Below are 27,492 nucleotides of genomic sequence, written 5' to 3' on the forward strand. Positions count from 1 at the left end.
TACACCACCCTCTCTCAAGTGTATTTTTTCATTTGTGTGTTATTGGGATTGCATAAGTTATGAAATACAAACTGAGAATATTAGCCATTACTTGTCTGACTCATTGTCAGCCTTTTATAAATATGTCTTCTGATTGTCATTCTTATAGATTCCCACATCAAGAGGATTCCACAAACGCCCAGGAAAGGTGTGTCTTTCTGCTCATGGCTTCCTTTAAATTTCCCTTAGAGTTCTGTTAGTCTCAACTTGTCCCTATGAAAATACCTGTAATTCAAACTTTAACTTAAGCAGGGCTCTACAGTGCGCCCATTTCACTCGCACATGCGAGTAAAAATGATGCCGTGCGAGTGCCAAAAAATATTTAGGCGCATTGGTGCGAATGACTTCTAACCATGTCAATCTTTGTCTACAAAATACACCGCAACATCGAGAAACATTACTGGTGCAAACCATAGAATCACGTCGCGAATGCAGCATAAAAACTACACCTCCCATCAACGCTAGCAGTTTCGCGTTGTGACTCGCTAGTAGTCGCTTCTATCAAATCCAAGAGCGCGCAGAAAAAGCGGAAAGTTAGACTAGCTAGCCAAGATGCAAAGATTGAAGAAATTAGTTCTTCTATCCACCGAATTCATTGGATATAGGAGGAACAGGGTGAGATTCTGAGAATGCAGTGAGAGAAGGAAAGGTAACCTAACATGCATTTCAGCCCAGTTGACGTATTGGCTGCAATATGCAAAATATAGCTGTAGCGAACCGGCACAAAAGTAGCCTCCCGTAATACTCCCATTTTATTCAAAGGTAGAACACTACTGACAACTCCAGGCTTCCACGCATGCTTGTTTGTTTACACCGAATACAAGCTGAAGTGCAAAACGAAAGTAGGCCTAACGTTTGCCTACTGCCCCTATCAATGCAGATATTTCGAATAAAAACTAAAAGTATAAAACATATATCCTTGATTAGCCTATGTTGGGTTTTGTGGAAGAGAAAATGGACTGTTTTAGTAGAAGTATTAGGCAGTATGCAGTCAGATAGGTCACCATGGGCATATTTGGTTTAGCTATAGATGGATTCACAAATAAATAAATTAGCCTACATTTGTCAGGATACTTGATATACAGGCTAAATGCAAATATGGCTATGTATTATATTATTTTACATTAACAAAATGTAGGAAAATAGAACAGACTGAAAATAAAGTAGGCACTGATCTTTAAAATCCTGTTTCCTGTAGCCTAAATGTTGTCAGTCATTCTTAATGTGACTTAACTGACTGTGCGCCCAAATTTTTGTCTGTGCTCCTAAATTTTTTTAACTTGGGCGCACAAGTGCTCCTGAAATTTTTTTTTAGTGTAGAGCCCTGTTAAGTATTATTTTTTTTTTACCAATATGGGAAAAGGCAGATTGGTTATCAGGCATCTCTGTTATCTCTGAAGGGTGTGTGGATATCAGATTGATCAGTGTCTGATCTGTCTGTCTATCCTCTTCACAGATGGTGGTGTTTGAGCAGGCTGAGTTTGGCGGCCAGGCGGCTGAGATCTTTGGGGACGTGGAGGATGCTTCCTTCCTGCAGCTGTCTCCTGTCATCTCAATCAAGGTGGTCAGAGGATGGTAAGAGCTGGATGCTAGAATATCTAACTCATGATGGGGAAATCCTCCCCAGGGTTACAGTCCAACTCCTGTTTGCATGGCTCTTCAATCAGGAGTGATATCAGCTGGTTTACTGGCAGGGGTCCATAAAAGGGATTTTATTTACTTGAACTTTTGCTGATACTGTTGGCCGTTGACTTTTCAGGAACACACAGTAAAAGCCCTAAGGCAATTCATTTCAGCTCTACTGAACCTTCCGGTAGGCTTTGATTTAGGGACTAAATAAACAAACTGGAAGGTAGCCTTTCAACATGGTTGTAGGAGCAGGTATGCAAATTTGTTTATATAACTGATACTGTTGACTTTTCGCAATTGTTAAACATGTGCAGGTATTTTTAGCCAGCACTTCTCCACTAAATCAGTATTTATGAGGTACCTATTAGCAGTCTAAACAAGGATGAAGAAACAGAACACTTCTATTATAGACCACTTCAAATTCTAAAGCTATGAGCAAATCCAATCCTCGGCCCATCACATGCACAGTAGGTCCTGTTGTTGTTCCCACCTAAGCCTCTTGCTTGGGGATGCTTGACAATGTAACGAGTTAATTAAATCCAGCTGACTCCGAGCTACAGCGCTGTTTTCTCGCTCAGTCTCGCTTAGTCAGTCACACTCCTCTTATGAGTCATGTGTTATTAGTCATCATTAGTCCTGACATGCTCCTGTTCTGCCTAACTACCTCGGGCGGACAGCTATGTGGTTAGGTGACTAAGCCTGTTGCGAACACTTCCTCTTTTCATGACATCACGTCCTGTCCTGTCCTGTTCCTTTGACCGCAGCTGGCTGCTATACGAGATGCCGGGGTTCCAGGGCCGGATGGTGGCTCTGGAGGAAGGGCCCATGGAGCTGCAGAACATGTGGCCGGAACCGGAGCCACCGGGACTCGCCATGCCAACGACCCCCTTGAAGATCGGATCCATACGGCTGGCAGTGAGGGTGAGTGACAGTTCTACAACTAACTTTCAAATGCAGGTGCAAGCATGCATTGAAACTTGAAGACAAATGATGTTGTCACATACTTCAACAGAATGTGTCAATGTTATTGGTTAACTGTTGGTTTGATATACCTGTCCATGCAAATAAATATTCATTGTACGCATGAACAGACACAACACATTGTGACTAAAGGTCTTGATATGCTGTTGCCAAATAAAAAATGTTCAGCAGGTGCGTCAGAGGTGTGGAATGTAACTGGGAATATAATTTATTATCCAGGAAATGCCCATCCCATCTCAACTGCATTTCGTTGTTTTTGTGTTTCGTTGTCGTTGACTTGTACTCGGCACAATGACAATAAAGTTGAATCTAATCTAATCTAGTGACAGTTTGTTTGCAGTATTAAAGGCAAACGATTCCCCTACATTTTTTGTGTTTAGACATATTTAAATATTTAGAGATATTCAATTATGTATTTGTGTATTGTGCATACATGAACAAACTTACCTAACTATGTATTTTGTGTAAAATATTCTTTGAGACATAACTAAGAATTGTAAGAATTGTGCACTTGTAGCTTAGCTGCAGTTCATTGTTTATTTGAATTAAACCAAAATGCACCTTTAATTCAAATGGTCCCAAATAAAGATATTGTTGTTGTTCTGCTGACCGTAGGACTACAGCATGCCGAGAATCGACTTGTTCACTGAGCCCAACGGTCTGGGCCGCGTCTCCACCTTCACCGACTTCACCCCGGAGGTGTGCTCTTACTCCATCCCCCAGAACACCGCCTCCATCAGAATCCACTCTGGAGTGTGAGTTTCAGTTCTCCCTACTGTGTGTGGTTGTGTTCGGTGTGTGTGTGTGTGTGTGTGTGTGTGACTGTGTGTGACTGTGTGTGTGTGTGTGTGTGTGTGTGTGTGTGCGCGCGTGTTATTAAATAGTATTCTCCAGTCCTGGAAAAACTGACTGCGTATTTAAGGGAACTGAAAACCCGCCTGGGCAGTGTGGCATGCCAGACTCAGCCATGGACCACATGCAAATGTTCACTTTCTCTTAACTTTCTCTCTCCCTCGCTCTTTTCTCTCTCTCCTCATTCTTTCTCTCACTGTTTCTCTTTTTCTCTCTCTGTAATTGTGTGAGTGTGTGTGTGTGTGTGTGTGTGTGTGTGTGTGTGTGTGTGTGTGAGTACTTATAACTACTTATAACTACTGCTATTTAGTTATTGCCGAGAATGGGGAGTCAGAATGCCACATTGACCATACTGCAGCATGCCTTTGCAGGGCCTAAATATCACTGCGGGATTGTGGGTATTGTGCATAATTTGTTCAAGTCCCGCAACTCTAGCCATCATAATGCGAGAAATTCCCGCATACACTTTTACAGCCTGTCTGATGACGTTAATCTAATCATGAAGTGGCGTAAATGCGGTGCTATTGACCGGACGGATCAACTACCGAGTTGAATTGAACATAGCCTCATGCAGACGCAGACACACACGTAGAGAGAGAGAGAGAGAGAGAAAGAGAGAGATAGAGAACCACTTTGCGCTCATGCAAATAGGCTACGCAGCCATGGTTAACTTTTACATCTGGAGAGAGCTCCTTGGTAACTACCCTGCTAGCTCAGGTCACGTCTGCCAGTAATGCTCACTAAAATCATTAGTGAACATTACAAAACACTTGATCCCAGAAAGGTTGTCTTCGATTAGTTAGTTTTTTGAACATTTATTTTATCTAATGACATAGAAAACATAATGAATTGCATCCACATATCCTTATGCACTATGCACAACTTTTATTCACTAGCCTAAAACCGTCAGGATGAAGGCTAATTACTCTCACGTATTTCTTAAAGTGACAGGCACTCAATTACACCTACACATCACCAATGTGCATTCAATTAGACCTACACACCACATTAAAGATATGCCTAAATGTAATGGTTTAAAAATCAATATGAAGCATTCAAATTACTAAATATGTTTAGCTACTAGTAATTACTAGTAAAATACTATACATTATTAACGAAATACACTATATGAATTTAAAAATATATGAAATAGAAACATATCACACAGGCCATCATTTTCAGTGTGTGTTTGTGTGTGTGGAGAGAGTCAAGCAGAATCTAGGATGGCTACTGTTGCGAATGATCCCACTACAGTATATTCAATATTACTGATGACGTCAAGGTGGTGGGGGCCCCCAAATCAAATACATTTTTAAAAAAGTATCGAAGAAGTATCGAAATCGCAATTCTTGACTTGGTATCATAACCAACCCCCCCCCCCCCCCCAAATTGTGTAAATCCCCCCTATATGAATAACCTAAGAGGGGAATTCCCCCCCATTTTGAAAAAAAAATAATTTTAAGCCCTGCTTTGTTACCATGGTAATAAAAACACGTGTCATATGATTAGTCGAGATTTCTCAACCTTGGATTGTTTTCAAGCCCTGCCACTGCCATGTGATGTCTCAGTATATCAAAGTGCAAAGCAGAGCCCATCCTCTCCATCCTTTGCCACTCCCTGTTTTATGCTTGTGTGTGTGTGTGTGTGTGTGTCTGTCTGTGTGTGTGTGTGTGTGTGTGTGTGTGTGTGTGTGTGTGTGTGTGTGTGTGTGTGGGTGGGTGGGTGTGTGTGTGTGTGTGTGTGTGTGTCTGTCTGTGTGTGTGTGTGTGTGTGTGTGTGTGGGTGGGTGGGTGTGTGTGTGTGTGTGTGTGTTTGTGTAGCTGTATGTGTATATCTCTGGAATGTTAACAGCCTGCTCATGCTTGCCTAAAAGAGAAAAAAAACATTCCTGTAGCCATTCTCTCTGTGACATGTTTCGCTGCCCTGTCGCAATCCCCTTGTTTACATCTGTTAGTTTAGTCATGCTGTTTATGTGTGACAGTATAACAGCAGAATTAGACTGTATACCTGTGTGTACCTGTGAGTGAGTAAACATATACCTAGCAGTCAAACTGTTTACCTTTACCAGACCTGTTATAATTATTTTGTCCCTGTGTGGGTGTGTCTGTGTCTGCATATTTGTGTGTTTGTGTGTGTGTGTGTGTGTGTGTGTGTGTGTGTGTGTGTGTGTGTGTGTGTGTGTGTGTGTGTATTTGTGTCTCCAGGTGGTTGGTGTATAGTGACCCAGGGTTTCAGGGTATGTTATCAGTGCTGGAGGCTGGAGAGTTTCATTATCCAGAGGCCTGGGGCTTCCCAAGCCCCTTTGTGGGATCCCTGAGGCCCCTGAAAATGGTACACAATCTCGCACTCCAACCTAACACAATCTCACACTCCTACCTAACACAATCTCGCACTCCAACCTAACACAATCTCGCACTCTTACCTAACACAATCTCGCACTCCTACCTAACACAATCTCACACTCCAACCTAACACAATCTCACACTCCAACCTAACACAATCTCGCACTTCTACCTAACACAATCTCGCACTCCTACCTAACACAATCTCGCACTCCTACCTAACACAATCTCACACTCCTACCTAACACATTTTCACACTCCAACCTAACATGATCTCACACTCCTACTCACACTCGGTTGGGCTAGACTAATTAAATATAATAATAATATTTACACAACACATTGAATAATATGTACTGTAAGTAACCTTTCAAACACATAAAGGTGTGAATGTATACTAGATATTGAATATTTGTATGATGAGTATGTATTATTTCTTCCTCAGGGTGGGATTAAAGTGGAAAATCCATATGACGTCAAGGTAATACAACACACATTATATTTGTATCATTCATCACAGTAGTTTAATACCTCTGCAAGCTCTGGAGAATGGCTGACGATAAAGTTGATCATTCTTTCACTGTGTTGATGTGGAAATTAGTGATACGGTTTCTTATAATGACAGCAAGACAATTTACCCAGCATCACAGAACATTGCAGGGTTTAACAGTTATACACACAACATTGTGAGTATGGCCAGGGACAATCCAGTGTTACTCCAAGCATAACTTTAATTTGGCTTTTGGCATTTTGGGTTAAATGTCACATTGTTTCTATGTATTTCTTGCCAGCAAAGCTGAAATCCGATGCTGTGATGTCCATCTTGTCGTCTCTGCTCTTTTAGATGAATGCAAAAGCTTTTGTCAGGCTGGAGAATCGTTGAGAACAATAGTGGAGTCAGTAACAAAAGGGCACTGGACCTTTGCTGAGACACAGAGGCCCTTTAGTGCAGGGCAGTTAGCTCACTGTGTGCTCTCTCTTGCTCTCTCTCTTTTTCTCTCTCTTGGGCAGGGTGAAGGTGTGGCACTAGGCCCGCAGCTCACTGATGTGTGTGTGCTTGTGTGTGTGTGTGTGTGCGTGTGTTTGTGTTTGTGTATGTGTGTGTGTATTTTTGCGGGTTTGTGTGTGTGTGTTTTCTGAGTAGGGGTGTGTGTGTTGTTCTTGTGTATACGTGTGTGTCTGTGTGTGTGTGTGTGTGTTTGTGTGTATGCATGTTTGTGTGTTTATGTTTTCCAAGAGAGTGTGTGTGTGTGTGTGTATCATATCTGAGAGTGTGTGTGAGTGTGTCTTGTGTGTCTCAGCTGGGACTAAGAGCGCTGCCGAATTGGGCACTGCTGAAAGTGCTGCTTGTCTGCAGGCCCAGTCTCCTCTCAGCTTACACAGCCTCTTACCGAGTCCAGTCCAGGACTCACAATGCTGTATTGTGCCTCAGCTTTGGTCCAGTGATCACAGTTGCCCAAAGTTTCTTACACAGCAGAGTTTTGTCTGCTGAAGTGACCACAGGGATAGGTTTATGCCAACGTTTCTGTGAAGAGACCTAGTCATGAGCGCTAAAAAAAATCAAATGAAGTTAAAGTGAATATTGTGAGACTATCAGGTTCCCAGCATTAGTTGGAACTAGACTAAGGGCCTTAAAGATGTAGTCCTCCATTAGGATCCATTAAACGTTTTTGTCTCACTCACTCACAATACACTACAGTAGTTGCTTGTTCTACATGTGCATTGTGCATTTCTGCATTGATTCGGATTGAAAAGTACAGTATTCCATGCCATCAGCCCTGAAGAAGCAGTGAAGAAAGGAATGCAGTTGATTGGCTGTTGAGTTCACATTTAAACAATCTTTCACCAGGATCAGCCTCTTTAACATAGCCATGTTTAACTGCTAGACTTGCAAGAGATCAGATACAGTCTGCTGCTGTCACAGCTTGCCTCAGCTGTGGAGGATCCTGAGAGAGTTCTGTAGGTATTTTTCTCTGAGGGAGTCAGACTGCGCGCTTCCTCCTAAAAACCCACCACTCCGGCGCTGTTGTAGAACATTCCGGTGAAAGCAAAAGATAAACACCAGCTGGCCCTGTCAGCATTCCATCTTCTGACCCCCTGGAATGTGTTCACCTCAGGCCTTGGTCTACGAGAAGGCCCAGTTCCAGGGAGAGTGCATGCTGCTGGACTCCGACGTTTGGGACTTTGGAGAGGGGGAGGGAGAGGAGGAGGAGGAGAAGGAGGAGGAGAAAGAGGGAGAGGAGGAGAGAGAAGGATGCCCCAACAGCCCAGCTGACAGGAAGAAGACACTGAGCACTGTGGGCTCCATCAAGATAGTTGGGGGATTGTGAGTCCTCTGCTCTGTATGCTTTGCTTGACATACAATAAACACCTAATAAATATAGGCTACTACGTAATACAAAATAACTATATAATATAAACTATATAATAACTTTATAGCTATAACTATATAACTAAAGTGAATATAGTTCTTTAAATATCTCATCCTGAAACACATTTTATATATGAACAAACATATATAACATGTGCAAAAATATACATACACATCTTACACAAAAGGCTACATCAGGAAAAATGCTGATAATGTCCTGTAATGTTGTTTGACCCTACAGGTGGGTGGGTTATGGAGAGCCTGGTTTTGAGGGTCCACAGTATCTTCTGGAGGAAGGGGAGTATGCAGACTGTTCAGCCTGGGGAGGCTTAGGGGACACACTGATGTCTCTACGACCTGTGCAGTCGGTGTGTACACACACACGCACACACACACACATACATACACACACGCACACATATACACACACACGCACATACACACACACACACACACACACACACACACACACATTTACACAGTACATAGTGTATACACAACAACACCATCTGTGAAAGCACATGCACATAACCTCCAAGTCTCTGAAGTGACATATACTATTCTCTCCATCTCCATTTCTTATCTGTCTCTCTCTCTCTCTCTCTCTCTCTCTCTGTCTCTCTCGCTCTTCCCCTGTCCACAGGATCTGACGTCCCCCCATCTGAAGATGTTCAGTGAGCTGGATTTCGGGGACAGAGGTGTGAACATAGACCTGTTTGTTCCTGTGCCGAATATGGAAAATACTGGATATGGCTCAAGGACAAGGTCTATGGATGTGCTGTCTGGCATGTAAGTACATAGCATGCACACACACACACACACACACACACACACACACACACACACACATGCCATTATCCATACTGCACCTGTATGTTCACAGTGTATCTATGCACTGGTGTCATGTTTCTCTAAGCGTTTTTCTGCCAGACTGTTGGTGGGTGTGTCTATTGACTGAGAACAACACACTTAGACACACACACACACACACGCACAGAGATACAACAGGACATCTCTGTTACCTTAATCCTGGCACTCTAATCCAACCCTGCTTACAAACACCAGTCTCCGAATGATCTCACGTTGTCCACCGTTTCTGTGGTAATATAACTCCATATGATATCACCTGCTCCAGCCTTTCCCTGCAGTCTTTCTCTGCCCCAGTCCTGTCTCTATGGTCACTGCACACTCATCTGCTTTGCCTCTAACAGCTGATCTGAGATCAGTAGGATGGCCTGTCCACACTGATTTGCAAGTGAACAAGTCAGGACGGGGTGCTGAGGCAGTGTGCGGTCTTTCTGGCATATCTGCAGCACATTTAGTTGCACAATATCATGGGTCTTGCTTGCATCATAAGCTGCCTGGCAGATGGTTTTCTTTTGGGAAATGTGTGTGTGTGTGTGTGATACGGGTGAGAGATGGTAGTCATGACATAGAGCAGTAGCTATGACCTGCTGTCATCACCACTGTTAATTGTATACTGTGGGGGTTTTAGTGGCTTAGTGAATGTCTTCTGATTGTGTCGGAAATTGGCTTTGGATTAACTACATATGCAGGGCTTAAAGTGTTCAAGCACTGTGCCTGAATTCAAGGATGAGCTAGTGCATTTAAGATTTGAAAATAGGCAATTAGACTACAGTATATATGACGTTCTCATAAATGTCTTGATAGCTTCAGGCACAGAAATATTCATTGCTTTGAGCCCTGGATGTGTAGAATACACACATCATCTGTAGGAGTGTCTGTGTGTAGTTGATGAGTGAGTGTCCCCTCTTACAGCTGGGTGGTGTTTGAGAAGGAGGGCTTCTGTGGTGAGCTGTACGTGCTGGAGAAGGGCCTCTACTGCACCCCTGAGGACTGGGGCAGCAGGACCCCGGCGGCGGCCTCCGTCTTGCCTGTGATGCTGGTAAGTAGCAACCACATGAACTGACTGGACAACAGTGTCAGTGGTGTTTGAGCAAGGCACCTAACCCCTCACTGCTCCCCGAGCGCCGCTGTTGTTGCAGGCAGCTCACTGCGCCGGGATTAGTGTGTGCTTCACCTCACTGTGTGTTCACTGTGTGCTGAGTGTGTTTCACTAATTCACGGATTGGGTTAAATGCAGAGACCAAATTTCCCTCACGGGATCAAAAGAGTATATATACTTATACTTATACTTTATACTTATACTTACTTATACTTATACTTAAATGACAAGGCTTAAGCAATAGCACTCACTGTGGTTGATTCTAATGTCCACTGATTCTCACCCTGTTTTCCCCCCAACTTTCCCAGGACAATGTGGATACTTTGAGCAAGTTTAAGGTGAGTGTGTATGTACAGTAGATGTATGTTATCATTATAATAGGCACTAACAGAAACAATTTATATAATACATTTATAAATGGTGTGAATTCTTAGTTCTGATGTGCTGTAGCATGGGACAGTTCATAGTCGATAATTCATGGAATAGTTTGATAATGTAAAGCCACCCAAGGTAGTGATAAAGGCTTGAATATGGTGTGTGTGTGTGTGTGTGTTTGGAGGCTCATTGGATGTATAGTTGCTGTAGTGTCCTTCACTTAGCCAGAACATGTTCTCCGCTCAGGCACTGCTGTTCCCCGAGCCTGGGTTCCAAGGAGAACCGCTGCTTCTGGAGGACAGCACAGCCAGCCTTCCTGATGGGTTCCGCCTAAGCTCGTGCAAGGTTCTGTCTGGAAGGTGAGAGCAGAGCCACAAAGCTAATGATTAAAATGATTGAAATGGTTGATTAAACATTGACTAAAAATGATTCATTAAGACTATTGCTTTATTTTGGGATTCAAGATATCCTTAAATCATTAAAATCATAAAATCAAATAAAAGCAATAAAAGCATAAAATCACATGATTTTATGTGACCAGGATTTGTAACAGGACTTGTAGGTGTATTGTCTGTGCTCACACATGCATTTGTTTGTTGTGTGTGTGTGTGTGTGTGTGTGTGTGTGTGTGGGTGTGTGTGTGGGTGTGTGTGTGTGTCTGTGTGTGTGTGTGTGTGTGGGTGTGTGTGTGTGTCTGTGTGTGTGTGTGTGTGTGTGTGGGTGTGTGTGTGTGTGTTCAGCTGGGTGGCATTTGCAGGGCCTCAGTTTACAGACCTGATGTATGTGCTTGAGGAAGGGGAGTATTCAACTCTGGAAGCCATGGGCTGCGAGGACACACAGTCTGGCATCTGCTCCATTCACACCATAGCACACGTGAGTATGCCGTGCCTGTGTGTGTGTCTGTGTGTGTGTGTGTGTGTGTGTGTGTGTGTGTGTGTGTGTGTGTGTGAGAGAGAGAGAGATAGAGAGAGAGAAAGAGCTCTGAGCACTCACACCAAGGCAAAATAATTATTAACACTCCAATCCCTTTGCGGGGTGATATTAAAGATGTGTTGGCCAAAACATGTTGCTTATCTTCTATGGAAACTTGTCCACAGTCTGTTTCTTTCATCACGTGGCAACTCCTGGCTACTTCCTGGGTAGTTCTACAATGTTTGACAGATGTAGCAACAGTAACTAGGAGGGGGGTGGCTTGCTAAAGGTAAATTATTCTGTGTGTGAAACAAACCTGCTCAAATGCATCAATGCATCCCCCTCTCTCTCCCTCTTTCTCTATTTCTCTCTCAGGAGTTATCTCTTCCCTCCATCACACTCTTCTTCAAGCCTGACCTCAGAGGCAGGAGGACAGTGTTGACAGACAACGTAGTGAACCTGTCACTGGCAGGCATTGATGGCCGCACACGCTCAACACTGGTCAGCGGCGGCATGTATGTGGACACACACACACACACACACACACACACACACACACACACACACACACACACTTCCAGAGACAAATGATGCAGATCAGTGTGATGCCATTCTTCTACACATGCAGAGAGCACACTCAGACACCTGTTTGATTTGGTTCTATATGTTTATAGTCCTTCCTTGCACTAAAGTGTACATTTTTCATGTGTTTTCTGGTTAGCAACTCTGTGTACTTTCGTGGTTCCATTGCTTGAAATTCCTGATTCTCTTTCTGTGTGTGTGTGTGTGTGTGTGGTGTGTGTGTGTGTGTGTGTGTGTGTGTGTGTGTGTGTGTGTATGTATGTGCGTGTGTGTAACACAGCTGGGTATTGTATGAGCAGAGCAATTACAGAGGGCGGCAGGTCCTCCTCCATCCCGGCAATGTATCTGATTGGCTGCAGTTCAGTGGCTGGCAACGAATCGGATCCCTGCGTCCTCTGATGCAGGTACAGAGCCCTGCCCTGGTAAAATACCAGCCTCTCTAATGACCCGTCCTTCCTGACACAAGAGTAGAACCATCTGGTCCAGGAAAAGGAAGACCACCACAGTTTATGCCGACCGTTTGCCAGTTGGCTCAGTTGGCCTAGAAGAAGAACATTGTGCTCTGTTATTGTTCTGAACAAACATGAATTATCAGCACTAGGAGCACATTATTAGCACTGAAATATTATATCACTGCTAGATCAGTATGGCAGATCACCAAATCTGAATGTGTGTGTTTCTGTGTGTGTGTGTGTGTGTGTCTGTGTGCGTGTGTGTGTGTGCGTAGAAACCGGTGTATGTGCGTCTGCGCAATGAGGAGTCAGGCTTTGTGATGTCGCTGAGTGGACCGCTGGACGACATCAAGCTGCTGCGAGTGCAGGCCCTGGAGGAGAGCGGAGGGCCTGAGCAGAGCTGGCTCTACTGCAACGGCCTGCTGCGCTGCAAGGTGGGTGGGTGTGTGTGTGTGTGTGTGTGTGTGTGTGTGTGTGTGTTAGTAACTGCTCACTACTCTGCATAGTTGAACTGCACTGTAGTGTGCATGGATAACTCAAATAGAGTCTTCTTCCCATGCTCAATACAGTCTTGCAGCTCAGATGTGTCTTTACAAGTGTGTGTGTGTGTGTGTGTGTGTGTGTGTGTGTGTGTGTGTGTGTGTGTGTGTGTGTGTGTGTGTGTAACATGTAAGTGCTAGACCAGCATTACAGCTGTCCCATCTCACCTCCTGCACATGCACTTCACAAAGCCCCAAACAGCCTGTCCCAGTAAAAGCCCATTCCTCTATTCCTCTCTCCCAGCTGGTGGAGGACTGTTGCCTGGAGACATCAGGCACTGTGGTGATGGCCGGCTGCCGGCTGACCGTCTCGGCCGAGGCGGGGAAGGAGAATCAGCTGTGGGACATCACACCGGACGGACACATACGCACACACATCAACCCTGAGCTGGTGCTAGAGATCAAAGGTCAGGACTCTCTCCTATGCTCTATTCTAACTCTCAGAAGAGTGTTCCAGAACTAGCTAGAAGTTCTACGCACAAAGGTTTCAAAGGGCATCATAACCCTCAACAGTTCTGCAAAGCAGGCAGTCATTCCTTACATCAAAAAGGGCTTTACATTCTTTTCATCAAAAAGTACTTTTACACATCAGTAATGTCAAACCGACTTAAAAAATGCATAAAAAGATTGTGTTGCTTCTTTTCCTGCACATTCCATGGATTCTTCTTCCTAGGCAGTTATCGTTACATTCATATAATTACATTTTCTATTTGCTCACAATTTTACTGAGAAACGAGACACATGAGACGCTGAAGAGGCACTTTCATTTTTTACAGCTGAACAGAGAGGGAAGAGAGAAGGGCGTGAGCGTTTGTCTTTAATGAGTAAACATAGCCTGCAGGCAGGAGAATAGCTCGCTGAGGGTATAACTCACTTCCTTTCATTATGGTGAGGGAACTGGGTGTGTGTGGGGGGTGGGGTTGGGTGTGTATAGAACTGTCCTGAACAAAAGCACCATGTCTGCGGTTGCCACACACACCTGGTTTGGGAGTGGGGGGAAAGTAATGATGGACGTCCTCTTCCCTCACTCACTCACACACACACACACACACTCTCCCCAGAAGACCTGTAGAGGCCTGTCCCAGGTTCTTCAGATGAATTCTCTGCCACTTTCCCCATCAGACAAATCCTGCGCCCAAAAACACAGACCCACGCACAAACTCTCCCATCTCCCCTCTGATCAGCACATTAGAAGTTAACAACTTTGATATACATTTGTAACATCAAATGTCTAGTGTCATTGAATTTTATGTTTTAAATATCTTGTGGTTTAGTCCACAACAATAGCGGAGGGATCCTGGTCTATTAAGGTAGCATAACATACTGGGACACAGACTGATTCTTCACATCAGCAAATCCTCACTTACACGCCAATAAAGTATCTATCTATCTATCTATCTATCTATCTATCTATCGATTAATTGAAAGGGAAAAAAAATAGAAATCCTTTTTTATGTTCTAAACAATGATGAAATAATCTGTAAGCTGTAAGGCTTTGATCCCATTAAAAGTTAAAGGGATACATGTACAGTTGTGATTAGGATAACTTATGTAAATATTGTTCTGTTAGTTGTCCTCCATTTTTAAATTGTTCAAACGGCAGCCGAATGCCCAACAAAGTTTTTACTCAAACTCCTAGCTGATAACCTAAAATGTTACTGCCATCTAGTGGATAGTTAGAGAAGTGAAGTTCAGTTATTGTCAAAACTGCCACTGAAAGCTCCTGGACTTTTTTTTTTATATTACCACACATGTTGATATATTACCATATATACAGTATGTACATGTGTGAGTTAGTAAAACTTATCAGCCCTTTGGTACGATATAAGTGCTCCCTCTCAGTGACTGCTTAAAAGTGTAATGAGTGAGTTTGGTTAGTGTCTTCTGTCTTGTATAGCCCCTTTGCCACCACCAGGAGGCCTCACGATAGCATTATGTCTGCACAGTGACGGCACATGTTCCATTCAACTATGTTTAAATGTGCGTGCAAAATATGCTGATGTACAGGAACGTGTTTTTTTTCCCTTCTTTTTTGGTTTGTGTGTGTTTGCTTGTTCTTCTCTGTGTGTAATCTGCTCTGATGTCCATCTGTGTCCTGCTCCCAGGCGGCCAGCAGTACGACAGGAACCAGGTGGTCGTCAACACGTTGGACGAGAGGAAGGCCAGCCAGAGATGGATGGTGGAGATCCTATAACCGCCTGCCTGGCCACCACCACACTAATGACTGACATCGCAGAGCCCTGTGTCCTCACAGATCTCCGCAAGAGGCCTCTCATGAACTCTCAAGAGCCAAGGAGAGGACCTCTTCAACATCGGCTACTTCTTGAGGCCTCTGTGGACGTCAACGCTAGCACCACACAGCAGCTCAGTGAAAAGCGTTGGACTTCAAAGGGCTGGTGTTTGTGTAACCAAGCTCGCTAGCAATCAAGTTCCCCTGACCTTCCCCTGTGCACTAATTTATCTGGCACTTTTTTGAAGAACATTCCGGAACCACTCATGTGTTCTCAAGCCTACTTTAAACATCACTAGAACCCCAGTTTGAATGTCGACCAGACACAGGGAGTGTGGACCCACGTCTGGAAAATGTTTAGCCTTAAGACGCTCTACATGTATGTGCACATTACGGACCAATACAACTTTTGTGCTTCCATAATAGAGTCAGGTTATGACTAACCAAGCCGTTTTTGGCATTGCATGAATCATCTGACCTTCATGTGGCTTTGTATATTATACTACACTTCACTACACACACACACACACACACACACACACACACACACACACACACTTCTGCACATGCTGAATATGGCTTCTGATGGAAGCCATGTAGGTGTTTACTAAAAGTCTGACATTACATTATTAAATTTTTAGCACAAATGTCTGTAAATGTATGATTTTCCATAATGTATTACTTTCTAAGCATATTTGTTTGTTGAATCTCAAACCCACGTGTCTGTAATCCCACACACACAAGCAATAGACACAAAAACTCGCTGTAAGATGCTGCCATGGTTGGATATCCGTAATGGATATACAGATATACAGATGTTTTTGCTCTGCAACTGGTTTTGTTCTTGTAAATGTTGGACTTTTCTAGAAAATACTGATACTGTTACATTCCAAAGGATTAAACTGTCTTTTATTGTCCTCTGTGATGCCAGTGCATTCCACACATACTCATGCACCACACTGTGACAAACACATTTGACAAGTTCTAACACACACACACACACACACACACACACACACACACACACAGGAAATGACTGCTGACACCTCCACACACCAGTGTGAACCTGCCCTACATGTGTACGCCCATATCCTTGTGGAAAGGGCGTCCATTGGGGCCATCACCATGGTCACTGGGCATCCCCGTCCTCTTGGATGACGTTCACAACGGTCTTGCCACGGGCGTGCCCGGCCTCCACCTTCAGGAAGGCCTGAGGAACCTGAGAGAAGGAGAAGGTTTCCTCCACCACTGGCTTCACCTGAGAGAGAGTGATAGAGAGGGAGGGAGGGAGGGAGGGGAAATGAACAAAGAGACAGAATAGCAGTAGTGAGAGAAAGGTAGGTAGAGGAAGGAGATGACAGGAGACAGGATGTGGTTCTGAGGCTGCTCAGGCAAAGCAAACAGATGTTCCTCCCAAGTCGTTTTTTTCTTGTTCTCTTACACACACACACACTGACTGAGGTGTTGAATACCACCTCCAATTGAGATGGAATAAGCCGAGAACTCTAACTCTCTGTTCACCTAAAATAGCTGTAAGGCCAGTTTTGTTGAGTTGGGATTGAGAGCCGTGCTGCTCCCTCCATGGTAGCCAACCCCACGCCCCCCTGTGGCTCCATGCCTGGGTGACTGGGCCCCGTCACCACCGCTGGGACCCCGACAGCAGGGGTGGCACTGGCAGTGAGTGATGTCGTGACTCACGATCACATTTCCACCGCCTCCACCGCGCGCCTCCCGTTATCTGCGCCCCCCATCGCCACGGCAACATTTCCACGGACGGGCCGTCGGGCGTGAGGTCACCGCCGGCGCCCGCAGCAATGTCCTGACGCGGGCAGAATTCGCCCGGCGAAGCGGAGTGCGGGACAAAGGCAGCAGATTAGCCGGGATGAGTGTGGGATTACTAGCCCCTGCAGCTGGGATTTCACTGGCTTTAGGGCAGGACTCTCTGGCCCTCGTCTCTCTCCCTCTCTCCCTCTTCTTTGTTTTCCCTTCATGTTTCTGTCTCTATTTCACATATTTAGGCTTAGGTTAGGTTAGATTACACCATTTCGGTAACAGGGCTTAAAGCAATGAACATTTCCGTGCCTTAAGCTATCAGACGTTTATGAGGAAGTCATAAATACTGTAGTCTAATTGCCTATTTTCAAATCTTTAATGTACCAGCTCAGACAGTGCCTGAACACTTGAAGCCCTGCGGTAAGGTAAAGTGTGGTTGTGTGTAGACCCTGATGGTATGGTTTTGTGTTGAGGTGACACAGTGAGTCATGTGAAATCTTAACTCAGATGTTTAATGTCTGACACTCAGCTGACAGCAGGACTGCCATCACAATAATGTTAAACTACCTAGGGGAAGAAAACGAACATGTGGTTTATATTCATGAGGATTTTTTTATATTTAGCCTATAACAAAAATCACAAAGCTACTATAATACTCATGAATAAAAAAAATTGCTTGATTTGTAGCAAAAACAATCAAAGCCATTTTGTTAATGTTGTAAATGTAAATATTAGTTTCAATGAGCAAGATAAAGCTACTGGCTTTAGCCAAGTTGAAATCGACACTAATACTAGATTGTTATACTGACACAATTTATAGGCTGAGATGACAGGTGACTCAAAATTATATAAACTGATCTTCATAATACTGTCCACATTTACTTGAACAAGGATGCCCTACTAGCCTACTAGCACGGCACAGCACACACACACACATACTGTATGTTCATGTGTAACCAGATCACCCCCGGACTTTTTGTTTAAAACTTTCCCTCTTTCTTTCACAGTATGATCGAATGTCACCACAGCTGTTAGGTAACAGTGTGGCCTGCTTTGTACAGCCTTCTAAGTGTGTCTCCTATTATCTCAGCCAAAGGCTAAAAAAAACTGTCTTGTGTTAGAGGACACTCCAATTTCTTTAGGAGACTCTGTATACAGAGAGAGAGAGAAAGGCAATATACCTGACCAGAATCCACCATTTCCTTGATGTCGTCCAGTGTAGGGCCACTTGGTGCAAAGAAACCCCAGCGATAGTGCACACCTTTACACAAGTGCTATGAGAGAGAGAGAGAGAGAGAGAGAGAGAGAGAGAGAGAGAGAGAGAGAGAGAGAGAGAGAGAAAGTTTGTTTCATTTGTGGTGGGTGTAGACATACTATACATGTCTGCAAACAGCCTGGGCTCTCTACACGAACAGTGGAGGGAGTGACTGAGTAGGTGAGAGAGTTAAAGTGTGGTCTGATATGTGTGTGACCTTGGAGGTAACACAACCGAAAAGGCGTGCATGTATGTGTGTTTGTGTGTGTGTGTGTGGGGTGGGGTTTCCTCTGTGCCAGCAGAGAGAGCTGTACTCCTAGCCAAATCATCGCATGTACATGTTAATTCTGTGTGTGTGTGTATGCGTTTAAGGAGAACAGGAAAAGCAATGCCAATTTGACACAAATATCAATAATCTCTCTTACAATCCTTTTGGGCACTCAACTGTCCCCACAACACCCACAAAGACCCAAATCTCCAGTCATAACACAGCAAATAAGAACAGGCCTCACGTCTCCCTCAACTCACATGCACGTTATATGCGTCTTCCCTGTGAGGATGTACAGTAGACGACGGATCATTTCGCGAACCCCAGCCTCACGGTGACTCATTTTAGTTGCCCACGCGCTGGAACATGAGGGTGCTCCTGCACCTTCAGGCCCGGGCCTGGCTCTGCGGCTACGCTGGGGGACTACCCCCATTAGCCTCCCACTGCTTTCAGCTTCCCTTCCCCCACTCCCCGCGTTCATTTCCCCGAAAACACAGCCATACACACAAAAGAGAAAGTGCGAGGTATATACCGGTGGTGGCACAGGAACAACAGAACCTGTGGCATCCTAATTATGATCTGTCTTAAGATATTGTGGAAGCACTGTGCCAACCATTCTGAGATGACGTTGCAGTCACTAATAGCCCAACAGCATCAAAGCGATGTGTGTTTAATCTGATTTGCAACGTGACAGCATGGACCTGTTCTAATTCCCAGCAGTGCTTTACAGGAGAACATGAGACAACATGAGAGGAATTGACGAAACAATGGAACCCTCTGTGCTGTGGTCAATATTTTTGATCATTCTATAAGTTTATATAAACAGGTAGATAATGCCTTCACAGTCCGCTACCAATGCTGAATGGTAGCCATAGGAATATGGGTCACGAAACAAAGTAGAAAGCTGACAACTTGGAAGTCCATGGCCTGTGACCTAGGCAATAGGGCAGCCGTGGCCTACTGGTTAGCGCTTCGGACTTGGAACCGGAGGGTTGCCGGTTCGAACCCCGACCAGTAGGAACGGCTGAAGTGCCCTTGAGCAAGGCACCTAACCCCTCACTGCTCCCCGAGCGCCGCTGTTGTTGCAGGCAGCTCACTGCACCGGGATTAGTGTGTGCTGAGTGTGTTTCACTAATTCACGGATTGGGATAAATGCAGAGACCAAATTTCCCTCACGGGATGAAAAGAGTATATATACACTTATTCTTATACCTATCTAGGGCACTCAACAAACTATCAGGTTTATACCAGTTTTCAAGACTGAGAGAATCCTTTCAAAAACTCCAAATAATGTTCTCATATATAAAGTTGCTTAAATGGAAAATATCCCACAAGGAATCCTTTAAACAAAAACACACATTTTCCATAGTACCAGTTCTCGAAATGCTTAAGAGAAACATTATCATTAATATTGATTCTCTCATAGCCATGGACGTTAAATGGCCTTGTGTTTATACAGGGAGAGAAATGTACATTCGAAACACATCAACACACTCTTACCCACTTACACCCACTTACACTGCATCCACACACAACAGGCCTAATGAGATCTTTACTACTTGCCACACACACATTAACATGTGCTCCTGCCCTTAACTCCGCTCCTCTAATGGAAGCTCCCTAAATGGCCGCTAAGTGTGTAAACGCCAATAGCTCCTTGAAAGGCTGACATTCCCTGGAACGCAGACCAGGAACAAAAGCAAAGACAAGAGAGACAAAGCACAGTAAATAGCACTGAGATAACACTTAAGGGAGAACAATGCACACCGGAGACCGTGTGTGTGTGTTTTGTTTTTTAGTTAATGGCTGACAGAGAACATCTCTTCATCTCGTGTCTGTGGTCAGGCAGTGGAAGAGGAGAGAGATAGGGCAGGCCGGGTGGCACCACTGGGAGGAAACCGCATTGATTTTCATGTCCCCCCCCCCCCCCCTCTGTCTCTCTCTCTGCAAAAGCCACAACTAAATTATGTCATTTCCATTAGTTTCCATTATGCCCAGACGCACGCCACACCTCACGTCAAAGTCATGTACCACACAGTTAGTCTCACTCACTCACTCACTCACTCACTCACTCACTCACTCACTCACTCACTCACTCACTCACTCACACACACACCATTATGACTGGAGGAGTACGTGCTGGGATGTGTGAGGTGGTGGTGGCAGCGGTGGGAGGTGGGGCTGTCAGTACCTTTGCTGCTTTGGAGGCCACTGTGATTGTCGTCTGAAACATTCCATCTGCGATGCCCAGCGTGTCGGTGTTCTGGAGGAAGGGCGTTACCAAGGTAACGTATTTGGCTCCACACCACGGCTTGAGGAACCCCAGGGCCCATGACTCAGTGTCCCCCCCAATGTTGTCCAGAATCAAATCAAACCTATGTGTGTGTTTTGGGGGGGGGGGGGGGTAGATAGACAGAGAGAGGGAGGGAGAGAGAGAGAGAGAGAGAGAGAGAGAGAGAGAGAGGGAGAGAGAGAGAGGCGAGAAATTGAGTTAGTTGAGGTCTTTTTCAAAGGTAATGAATGTAGACAAGCACCCTTTGTTGAAGTGTAGAGCTAACAAACGATTCTTCTGTGTGTGTGTGTGTGTGTGTGTGTGTGTGTGTGTGTGTGTGTTACTTCTCAATGTCCTTGAGCTGCTGCTCCACTGGGGCGGCGGTGTAGTCCACCACAGCGTCTGCCCCCAGCCCCCTCACCAGGCCCTCAGCACTGCCAGAGCAGGTGGCCGTCACATGGCCACCCCAGGATTTCACCATCTACACACACACACACACACACACACACACACACACACACACACACACACACACACACACACACACACACACACACACACACATAAAAAACACATTATTATTACCGGTACTTATATGACATGTGTGCTGTGTTTCTGAATTCATACATTTTCCTGAAAATTGCTTCTTAAAAATATCAGAGAAAATATCAGAGAAAATGTTATATTTGGTGTATTATATTTGGTGCAATGCATTTGGGTGAAATGATAAGGATAATGTCTGAGTGACTTCCATTCAATCTCAACAAGTTGGTATAGTTTCAAAAAGTGCACCATAACCAAGGTGGTCTTTTTTAAAATAACAACACATTCACCGTAACCTACTCCCCACATAGGGTACATAGGGATCCCAACCTCCCACTCTTTCTGCAAGACCAAACTAAAGCAAAAACAAACTAAAGACAATGTTTAAGCATTTTCAAGAACTTCAGAGCAAGTCCTTTATTTTAAACTCTTTCAAAACACAGCATCCACTATTTTACAAAAGGTGTCCTTTAGTACCTGTATGGTAAAGGTCCCAACTCCCCCAGAGGCTCCCAGGATTAGTACTCTGTGTTGATAAAGAGAGATACAAATACATAAAAAAAATAATAATGTAAATAAACAAACACGTGCAAGAAAAAGGTGTTTAAAGCAGAGCTCATCACTGGACACACTGAGGCAGACCTAATGCTTGACCTGACGGAGTTGCTCTGCTGCTAATTGAATCTCTGAGGACGGGGTCTGTTGATTGGGGGAGCCGAATCATTAAAATCTAATTGGGAGAAGCACCCGGATTCAACTAGCCAGAGGTAATGGCCAGTGCCCTACTGAGATGTGGCCAATGCATCAAAATGTCAATCGTGTCCTTCTGTGAACTTGTGAAAATGCGACAATTAGATGAGAGTGTGAATGCCTTTCTCCTTGATGTGCCTACACAAAGTCACGAAAACAGATCGCATCTTCCTATTTAATACATACACGCATGCACGCACACACACGCACACGCACGCACGCACGCACGCACGCACGCACGCACAAGCTCCAGTGCTGAACAGTAGGGGATGTGTTGGTCTGTCTGGCGCAGTTGTCCGAGGGAGGGAGGTGACAGGGGAAATGTGTGTAGAGAGCCAGATCGCTGGCAGCACGTCCAGCCTCTCATTAAGATCACTTCATTTGGCCACGGCTCTTTGGGGCCAAATCAGCCAGAATAATCAGTGCAGAATAGACGCCGGGACACGGCGGTCCCCAGAGCTGCAAGGGCTTGGGCTAGTGCAGGAAATGAGACTTGGGATTGAGATGAGACGAGGTGTTTTTTGTGTGTGTGTGTGTGTGTGTGTGTGTGTGTGTGTGTGTGTGTGTGTGAGTGTTGGGGTATAATCAGTATAAGTATAAGTATATATACTCTTTTGATCCCGTGAGGGAAATTTGGTCTCTGCAATTATCCCAATCCGTGAATTAGTGAAATACACTCAGCACACAGTGAACACACAGTGAGGTGAAGCACACACTAATCCCGGCGCAGTGAGCTGCCTGCAACAACAGCGGTGCTCGGGGAGCAGTGAGGGGTTAGGTGCCTTGCTCAAGGGCACTTCAGCCGTGCCTACTGGTCGGGGTTCGAACCGGCAACCCTCCGGTTACAAGTCCGAAGCGCTAACCAGTAGGCCACGGCTGGGTGGGGGTGGGACTATGCATGCAACACCTTTGTTACATTTACACAACACAAAACATGGAAGAGAGGATTTGTATGTAAGCAACTGGGTAAGTTAGTGAGTATGGGTTTGACAGAGAGAGAGAGAGAGAGAGAGAGAGAGAGAGAGAGAGAGAGAAAGAGGAAGAGAGATAGTGAGGGAGAAAGAGGGGCAGACAGGGTGTAACTTCTGAACTCAGCTGCGTGAGTTCAGCAGTGAATGATGATGAAAAGATAAAACTGGATAATTCCACCTACAGTATACGAGCCTCTGCACCAAATTATGTCAGTCAATGCATTTGTGTCTATGTGTGCGTGCATGCACTGGCAAGTATAATCGTCTTTGGACTTGCCGTTTTTTGGCACAGTTGTCCTTGTTGAGCCCTCCTGTGTTGACCACGGCTGACCAGGCCGTAGAGGCCACGTAGGGAACGGCCGCTGCCTCCGAATGACTCAGCAACTCGGGCTTGTGTGACACCTAGAGCAGAGGACAGTGACCCCACCCCAGAGACAAAAAGGAGAGGAGAGAGGGAGAACAGAGGATTGAAAAGAAACACGAGCACAGCGTTCAATGTCTGAATCATTGTCCATTAGCAACGCCCACCCATGCACGTCCAAACAGCCCTGGGACACAACAAAGCAATTTATGCTAAAAACCACCATCATCGGTCACACACACACACACACACACACGACACACACACACACACACAGCTTTGTTTTCAGGGCTTAATTGCTGGCAAGTTGGGCATTTGGTCACAAAAGAGAGAATCATTAGCAGATACGCTCCACTGAGTTTTGATGTGAAATCAAACTGGGGCCAAAAGATTATTTAATAGGAGTACAGAATGGGAGCGATGGACCCAAGGGAGAATCCTCTCCTCTTGCAACACTCAAACAATGTCTCATCTCAAACACATTCACCAGTCAACCAGTCATACCAAAGTATGAGTTGGCATTTATGCTGTACAGTATGTGCAGCAATTGTCAAAGCAGCATCTGGATATTAGTGTAAAGCGTAAGTGTATCAAGAGTATCAAGAGTTTGTGATGAGATGCCACATCATAATGTCCATGGTAGAAAACATTTTTTGCATCTAGGTGTTGAGCATAATTAGCATATGTTTGGGGCACAATGCCAATGTAAATAAACATGTAAATGAAACATGGCAAGGTCAATATTACAGATATGATGTGATGTTTGTGATATAAAACAAGTTGTGCTTGTTCATTTGAAATACAATGCTACTGTCTGCACTGCCCTGCAGGTCTAAGCCATGTTTGGCTTGTATTATAGTGTATTATAGTCTTCACTGTGTATACTGTGTTAAGGAGAGGAGTCATGTCAGCTTACCTCATTAGCACTGAGCACCACCAACTCGGCGAGACTGCCCTGTTTCCAGGGTGGGATGGCGGCCCATACCTAAGACACACACACACACAGAGAGAGAGAGAGAGAGAGAGAGAGAAAAACACACATTTGCATTCTGTTTAGCGTTTTTTATGTCCTTCCACATGACACTTAACATGGTTGCCATTTGAGCATTATTTGAATTAATTTTGTTGTTGGGGTTAGGGTTGTTCATCCCTTCACTGTTTCCATGACATCTGAATATACTTAGCAATTATCTTTCAGTACACCATGAATGACACCAACAAAGCCCAAATTCCACAAAAAGGTCAGTTTCACTAGTACTGGCACAAACTTTTTTCAATTAGTGCCTCTCACCAACTATCACACATAATTGCAGTAATTTATCAGTCTATCACTAATCAACGTGTCAAACTGCTTCTCAGTAAAATAACCAAGTATCACACCAACTGTTAAAAAAGAGAGAGTGTATGCATGTGCTGTCATTTTTATTTCTCCATATAAACCAGATACCATTCCTTGTATGAAACAACTAATATTAGGGTGATATATTGCATGGTCTGATTAAAGGTGTGACTGAGGTGTCTGCCTCCGTTAGACACAGAAGTATTAAAGAGAGAGAGAGAGAGGGGAGAGAAAGAGAGAAAGAGAGAGAGAGAGAGAGAGAGAGAGAGACAATAGCGTCACTGCCCTGCATGCTTGAAACATTACACAACCACCCCTCACACAATACAGTGCTCCACATCTACATGGCGCCTGTCAAACAGCCCAACAAAGCCTTGACAGAAAACAGACTTCCTTCAGACACAGGCCTCAAACGACAGAGAGACAGAGAGAGAAAGAGCACGGCAGAGAAAGAGAGAGAGAGAGGGGGGGCACAAGAGAGAGACAAAGAAAGATTGGGAGAGCAAAAGAAAATGTGAGATAGAATAATAATAATACATAAAAAGGGGGGAAAAACAAAGAAGTGACAGAATGAAAAGAACAGCGACAATGGGAGGGAAAAGTGAGGAACCGGGGGGGGGGGGGGGGGGGGCAACGGTTTCAGGTCTGCAAGGGGTGCTGAACCAAACCTATCTTCCTGTCATAAACCACATCAATCCGTTGTGTCGCTGGGCTGCATTGAGTGGTGGAGAAGAGCTGGTGGAGAAACTCTCTCCACCCGACTTTTATCTTGAAACAAATCTTGTGGCAGCCCACAGAATCTATAAAGAGAAGCTTAAACGGCCTACATACATTCACTATAGCGAACAAATATGCAGTATGTCTGTGTAACTCCAGTTAGTTGCCTAGCTGCCATATTCTGGTTCATGCTGAGTATACCAGTGGGTTAATAAAAGCGCTGGGGGAAGGAAACAGCTCTTTTTATCAACACTTGCTCCGTGTACACAAACTACTTCTTTGAGGTGTTTTTGTTCCAAGGAGTCATTATGCTTACTAGGGTTTACAACTAATTCAAAATTCATCTTTTTATCTTTAAATGGTCATTGAGGCTGAGGGTCAACAAGCTACAAATATGAATTGCATGGACACACATACACTCATTCAAACACACTCTCATTTCCTCTCCATGAGACCTACTGACTGCACACAGTGCCATTTAAACAAAAGTGACAATACATGTGTGTCTATTTGTGTGTGTGTTTGTGTTTGTGTGTGTGCGTGTGTGTCGCTGTCCACCTCATCTCCTGGTTTGAAGTAAGCCACGTCCAAGCCACACTCCATGATGACCCCAGAGACATCCCGACCCAGGATTAAGGGAAACTCACTACCCGCCTGACTCATGTTCAGGGGGTCCCGCTTCATCGCCATAGTAGCAGCACCATAACCTCCTGAAAAGGTTGACAAATCACACAGGAAAGGACACAGCAAAACAGGTCAAACATACATTCAATGGACACGCATGCATCCGTATACATACTTACTTTACACCATTTTGAGAATCAATTTAACAGTTTGAAAAAAAAGTTAATAAAATACATTATTTTCTCAGCTTGACCCCATTAGTATTTGGTGGTGGCTCAAATTTTACTTAACTATCTTAACAGATAGACTTAATTTACATTTTTTAAAACAAATGTTTTATTAACGACTTAAAGGACTTTGCTGAGGTGTAATGGCACTTTTCACCAAATGAAACATCACATGCATGTGCAAGTGCAGCCCCTGTTAAACTGTCCATTGTGTGAGTGGGTTGGCTGTGGTTTATGGTTGGAAGTACAGTGAGAGACCATCAGTGAGACCCCTAGATACCAGCCTGTGGTGATGTGAGACAAAATCACAGTGCACTCTTATGTAATAATTTGCTTATTCATTCAGATAACAACCTGAGAACAGTCTAAAAACGTCTTCTCACAATGCAATCTGGACAAAATGTGCTAATTACAAAGTGTGTAAGAGAACTGGTCGTTTTTATTGATGGTAGTCAGTTTCTAGACACAAATACATCCTTTAACTCACCCCTCATGCTGACATCTATAGGATTAAGAGCTGCGGAGTGGACTTTGACGATAACCTCATTAGGATAGTTGATGACTGGGAACGGGGCATTTTTGGTGAATCTCAGCACATCGTTGTCACCATACTTGTCAATGACCCACGCAGGCATCACGTTCATGCGACCGCGCGACGTGCTGAAATTGCTGAGGTTTGTCCTCCCCAGTGAAGGCATGTTAAGACCACAGACCCTAACTAGGGGCAGCCAGCGGCTACACATTATCTTAGTTAACGAACGCATATTCTAAGACCGAACCGTATGATGAGACTAATAACGAAATGCTGTTTCCAAGACTGTTTAATATCAGTTTATTAGCTACACGCTAGCATGTTAACTTGTAATCATCAGAACTATATTTATAGCGATTGTAAAAATCACTGTTCTTCGAATAAAATCATTCTGCATCATTTCTGAAAGTGAACATAGCAAATACTAGTTTTGTTTCACGCTTCATCTCAATGTAAAGTAAGAGTTTCGACTTCCCTACTGCAACACCGTTACCATGCACAGTTCAGTTGACAGCCGGCTTCTGTAGACTGTGACCTTAAGACGTTGACCAATCATAGCACATTTTGTTACTAGCTCAACCAACCAAAGG

General features: G+C 44.4%; 2 protein-coding genes across 4 annotated transcripts in view; one reads left to right on the top strand and one right to left on the bottom strand.

Annotated features, from left to right (window-relative positions):
• Positions 1 to 16,187, top strand: part of crybg1a (crystallin beta-gamma domain containing 1a) — a 56,417-nt gene extending 40,230 nt beyond the window's left edge. For all 3 annotated transcript variants that reach the window (XM_042071743.1, XM_042071742.1, XM_042071744.1), the window contains 18 exons: positions 149 to 187; positions 1,496 to 1,614; positions 2,433 to 2,589; positions 3,265 to 3,404; positions 5,706 to 5,832; positions 6,289 to 6,324; positions 7,961 to 8,169; positions 8,456 to 8,582; positions 8,858 to 9,003; positions 9,994 to 10,120; positions 10,489 to 10,518; positions 10,802 to 10,914; positions 11,296 to 11,428; positions 11,843 to 11,982; positions 12,330 to 12,453; positions 12,777 to 12,935; positions 13,285 to 13,447; positions 15,146 to 16,187. In XM_042071743.1, the coding sequence (XP_041927677.1) occupies positions 149 to 187; positions 1,496 to 1,614; positions 2,433 to 2,589; positions 3,265 to 3,404; positions 5,706 to 5,832; positions 6,289 to 6,324; positions 7,961 to 8,169; positions 8,456 to 8,582; positions 8,858 to 9,003; positions 9,994 to 10,120; positions 10,489 to 10,518; positions 10,802 to 10,914; positions 11,296 to 11,428; positions 11,843 to 11,982; positions 12,330 to 12,453; positions 12,777 to 12,935; positions 13,285 to 13,447; positions 15,146 to 15,234 (2,178 nt within the window). In that variant the 3' untranslated portion in view covers positions 15,235 to 16,187. The remainder of the gene's footprint in view (positions 1 to 148; positions 188 to 1,495; positions 1,615 to 2,432; positions 2,590 to 3,264; positions 3,405 to 5,705; positions 5,833 to 6,288; positions 6,325 to 7,960; positions 8,170 to 8,455; positions 8,583 to 8,857; positions 9,004 to 9,993; positions 10,121 to 10,488; positions 10,519 to 10,801; positions 10,915 to 11,295; positions 11,429 to 11,842; positions 11,983 to 12,329; positions 12,454 to 12,776; positions 12,936 to 13,284; positions 13,448 to 15,145) is intronic.
• Positions 16,163 to 27,424, bottom strand: rtn4ip1 (reticulon 4 interacting protein 1). The gene is made up of 9 exons (XM_042071775.1): positions 26,858 to 27,424; positions 26,078 to 26,229; positions 24,380 to 24,448; positions 23,380 to 23,504; positions 21,859 to 21,907; positions 21,183 to 21,319; positions 20,758 to 20,941; positions 18,225 to 18,317; positions 16,163 to 16,528 (listed from the first exon to the last, which is right to left on the bottom strand). The coding sequence occupies exons 1-9, from the start codon at positions 27,132 to 27,134 to the stop codon at positions 16,400 to 16,402; spliced, it is 1,215 nt and encodes a 404-aa protein (XP_041927709.1). The 5' UTR covers positions 27,135 to 27,424; the 3' UTR covers positions 16,163 to 16,399.
• Between the last annotated feature and the right edge of the window lie 68 nt (positions 27,425 to 27,492).

Source organism: Alosa sapidissima, chromosome 19, assembly GCF_018492685.1.
Source record: "Alosa sapidissima isolate fAloSap1 chromosome 19, fAloSap1.pri, whole genome shotgun sequence".
Classification (NCBI taxonomy): domain Eukaryota; kingdom Metazoa; phylum Chordata; class Actinopteri; order Clupeiformes; family Clupeidae; genus Alosa; species Alosa sapidissima.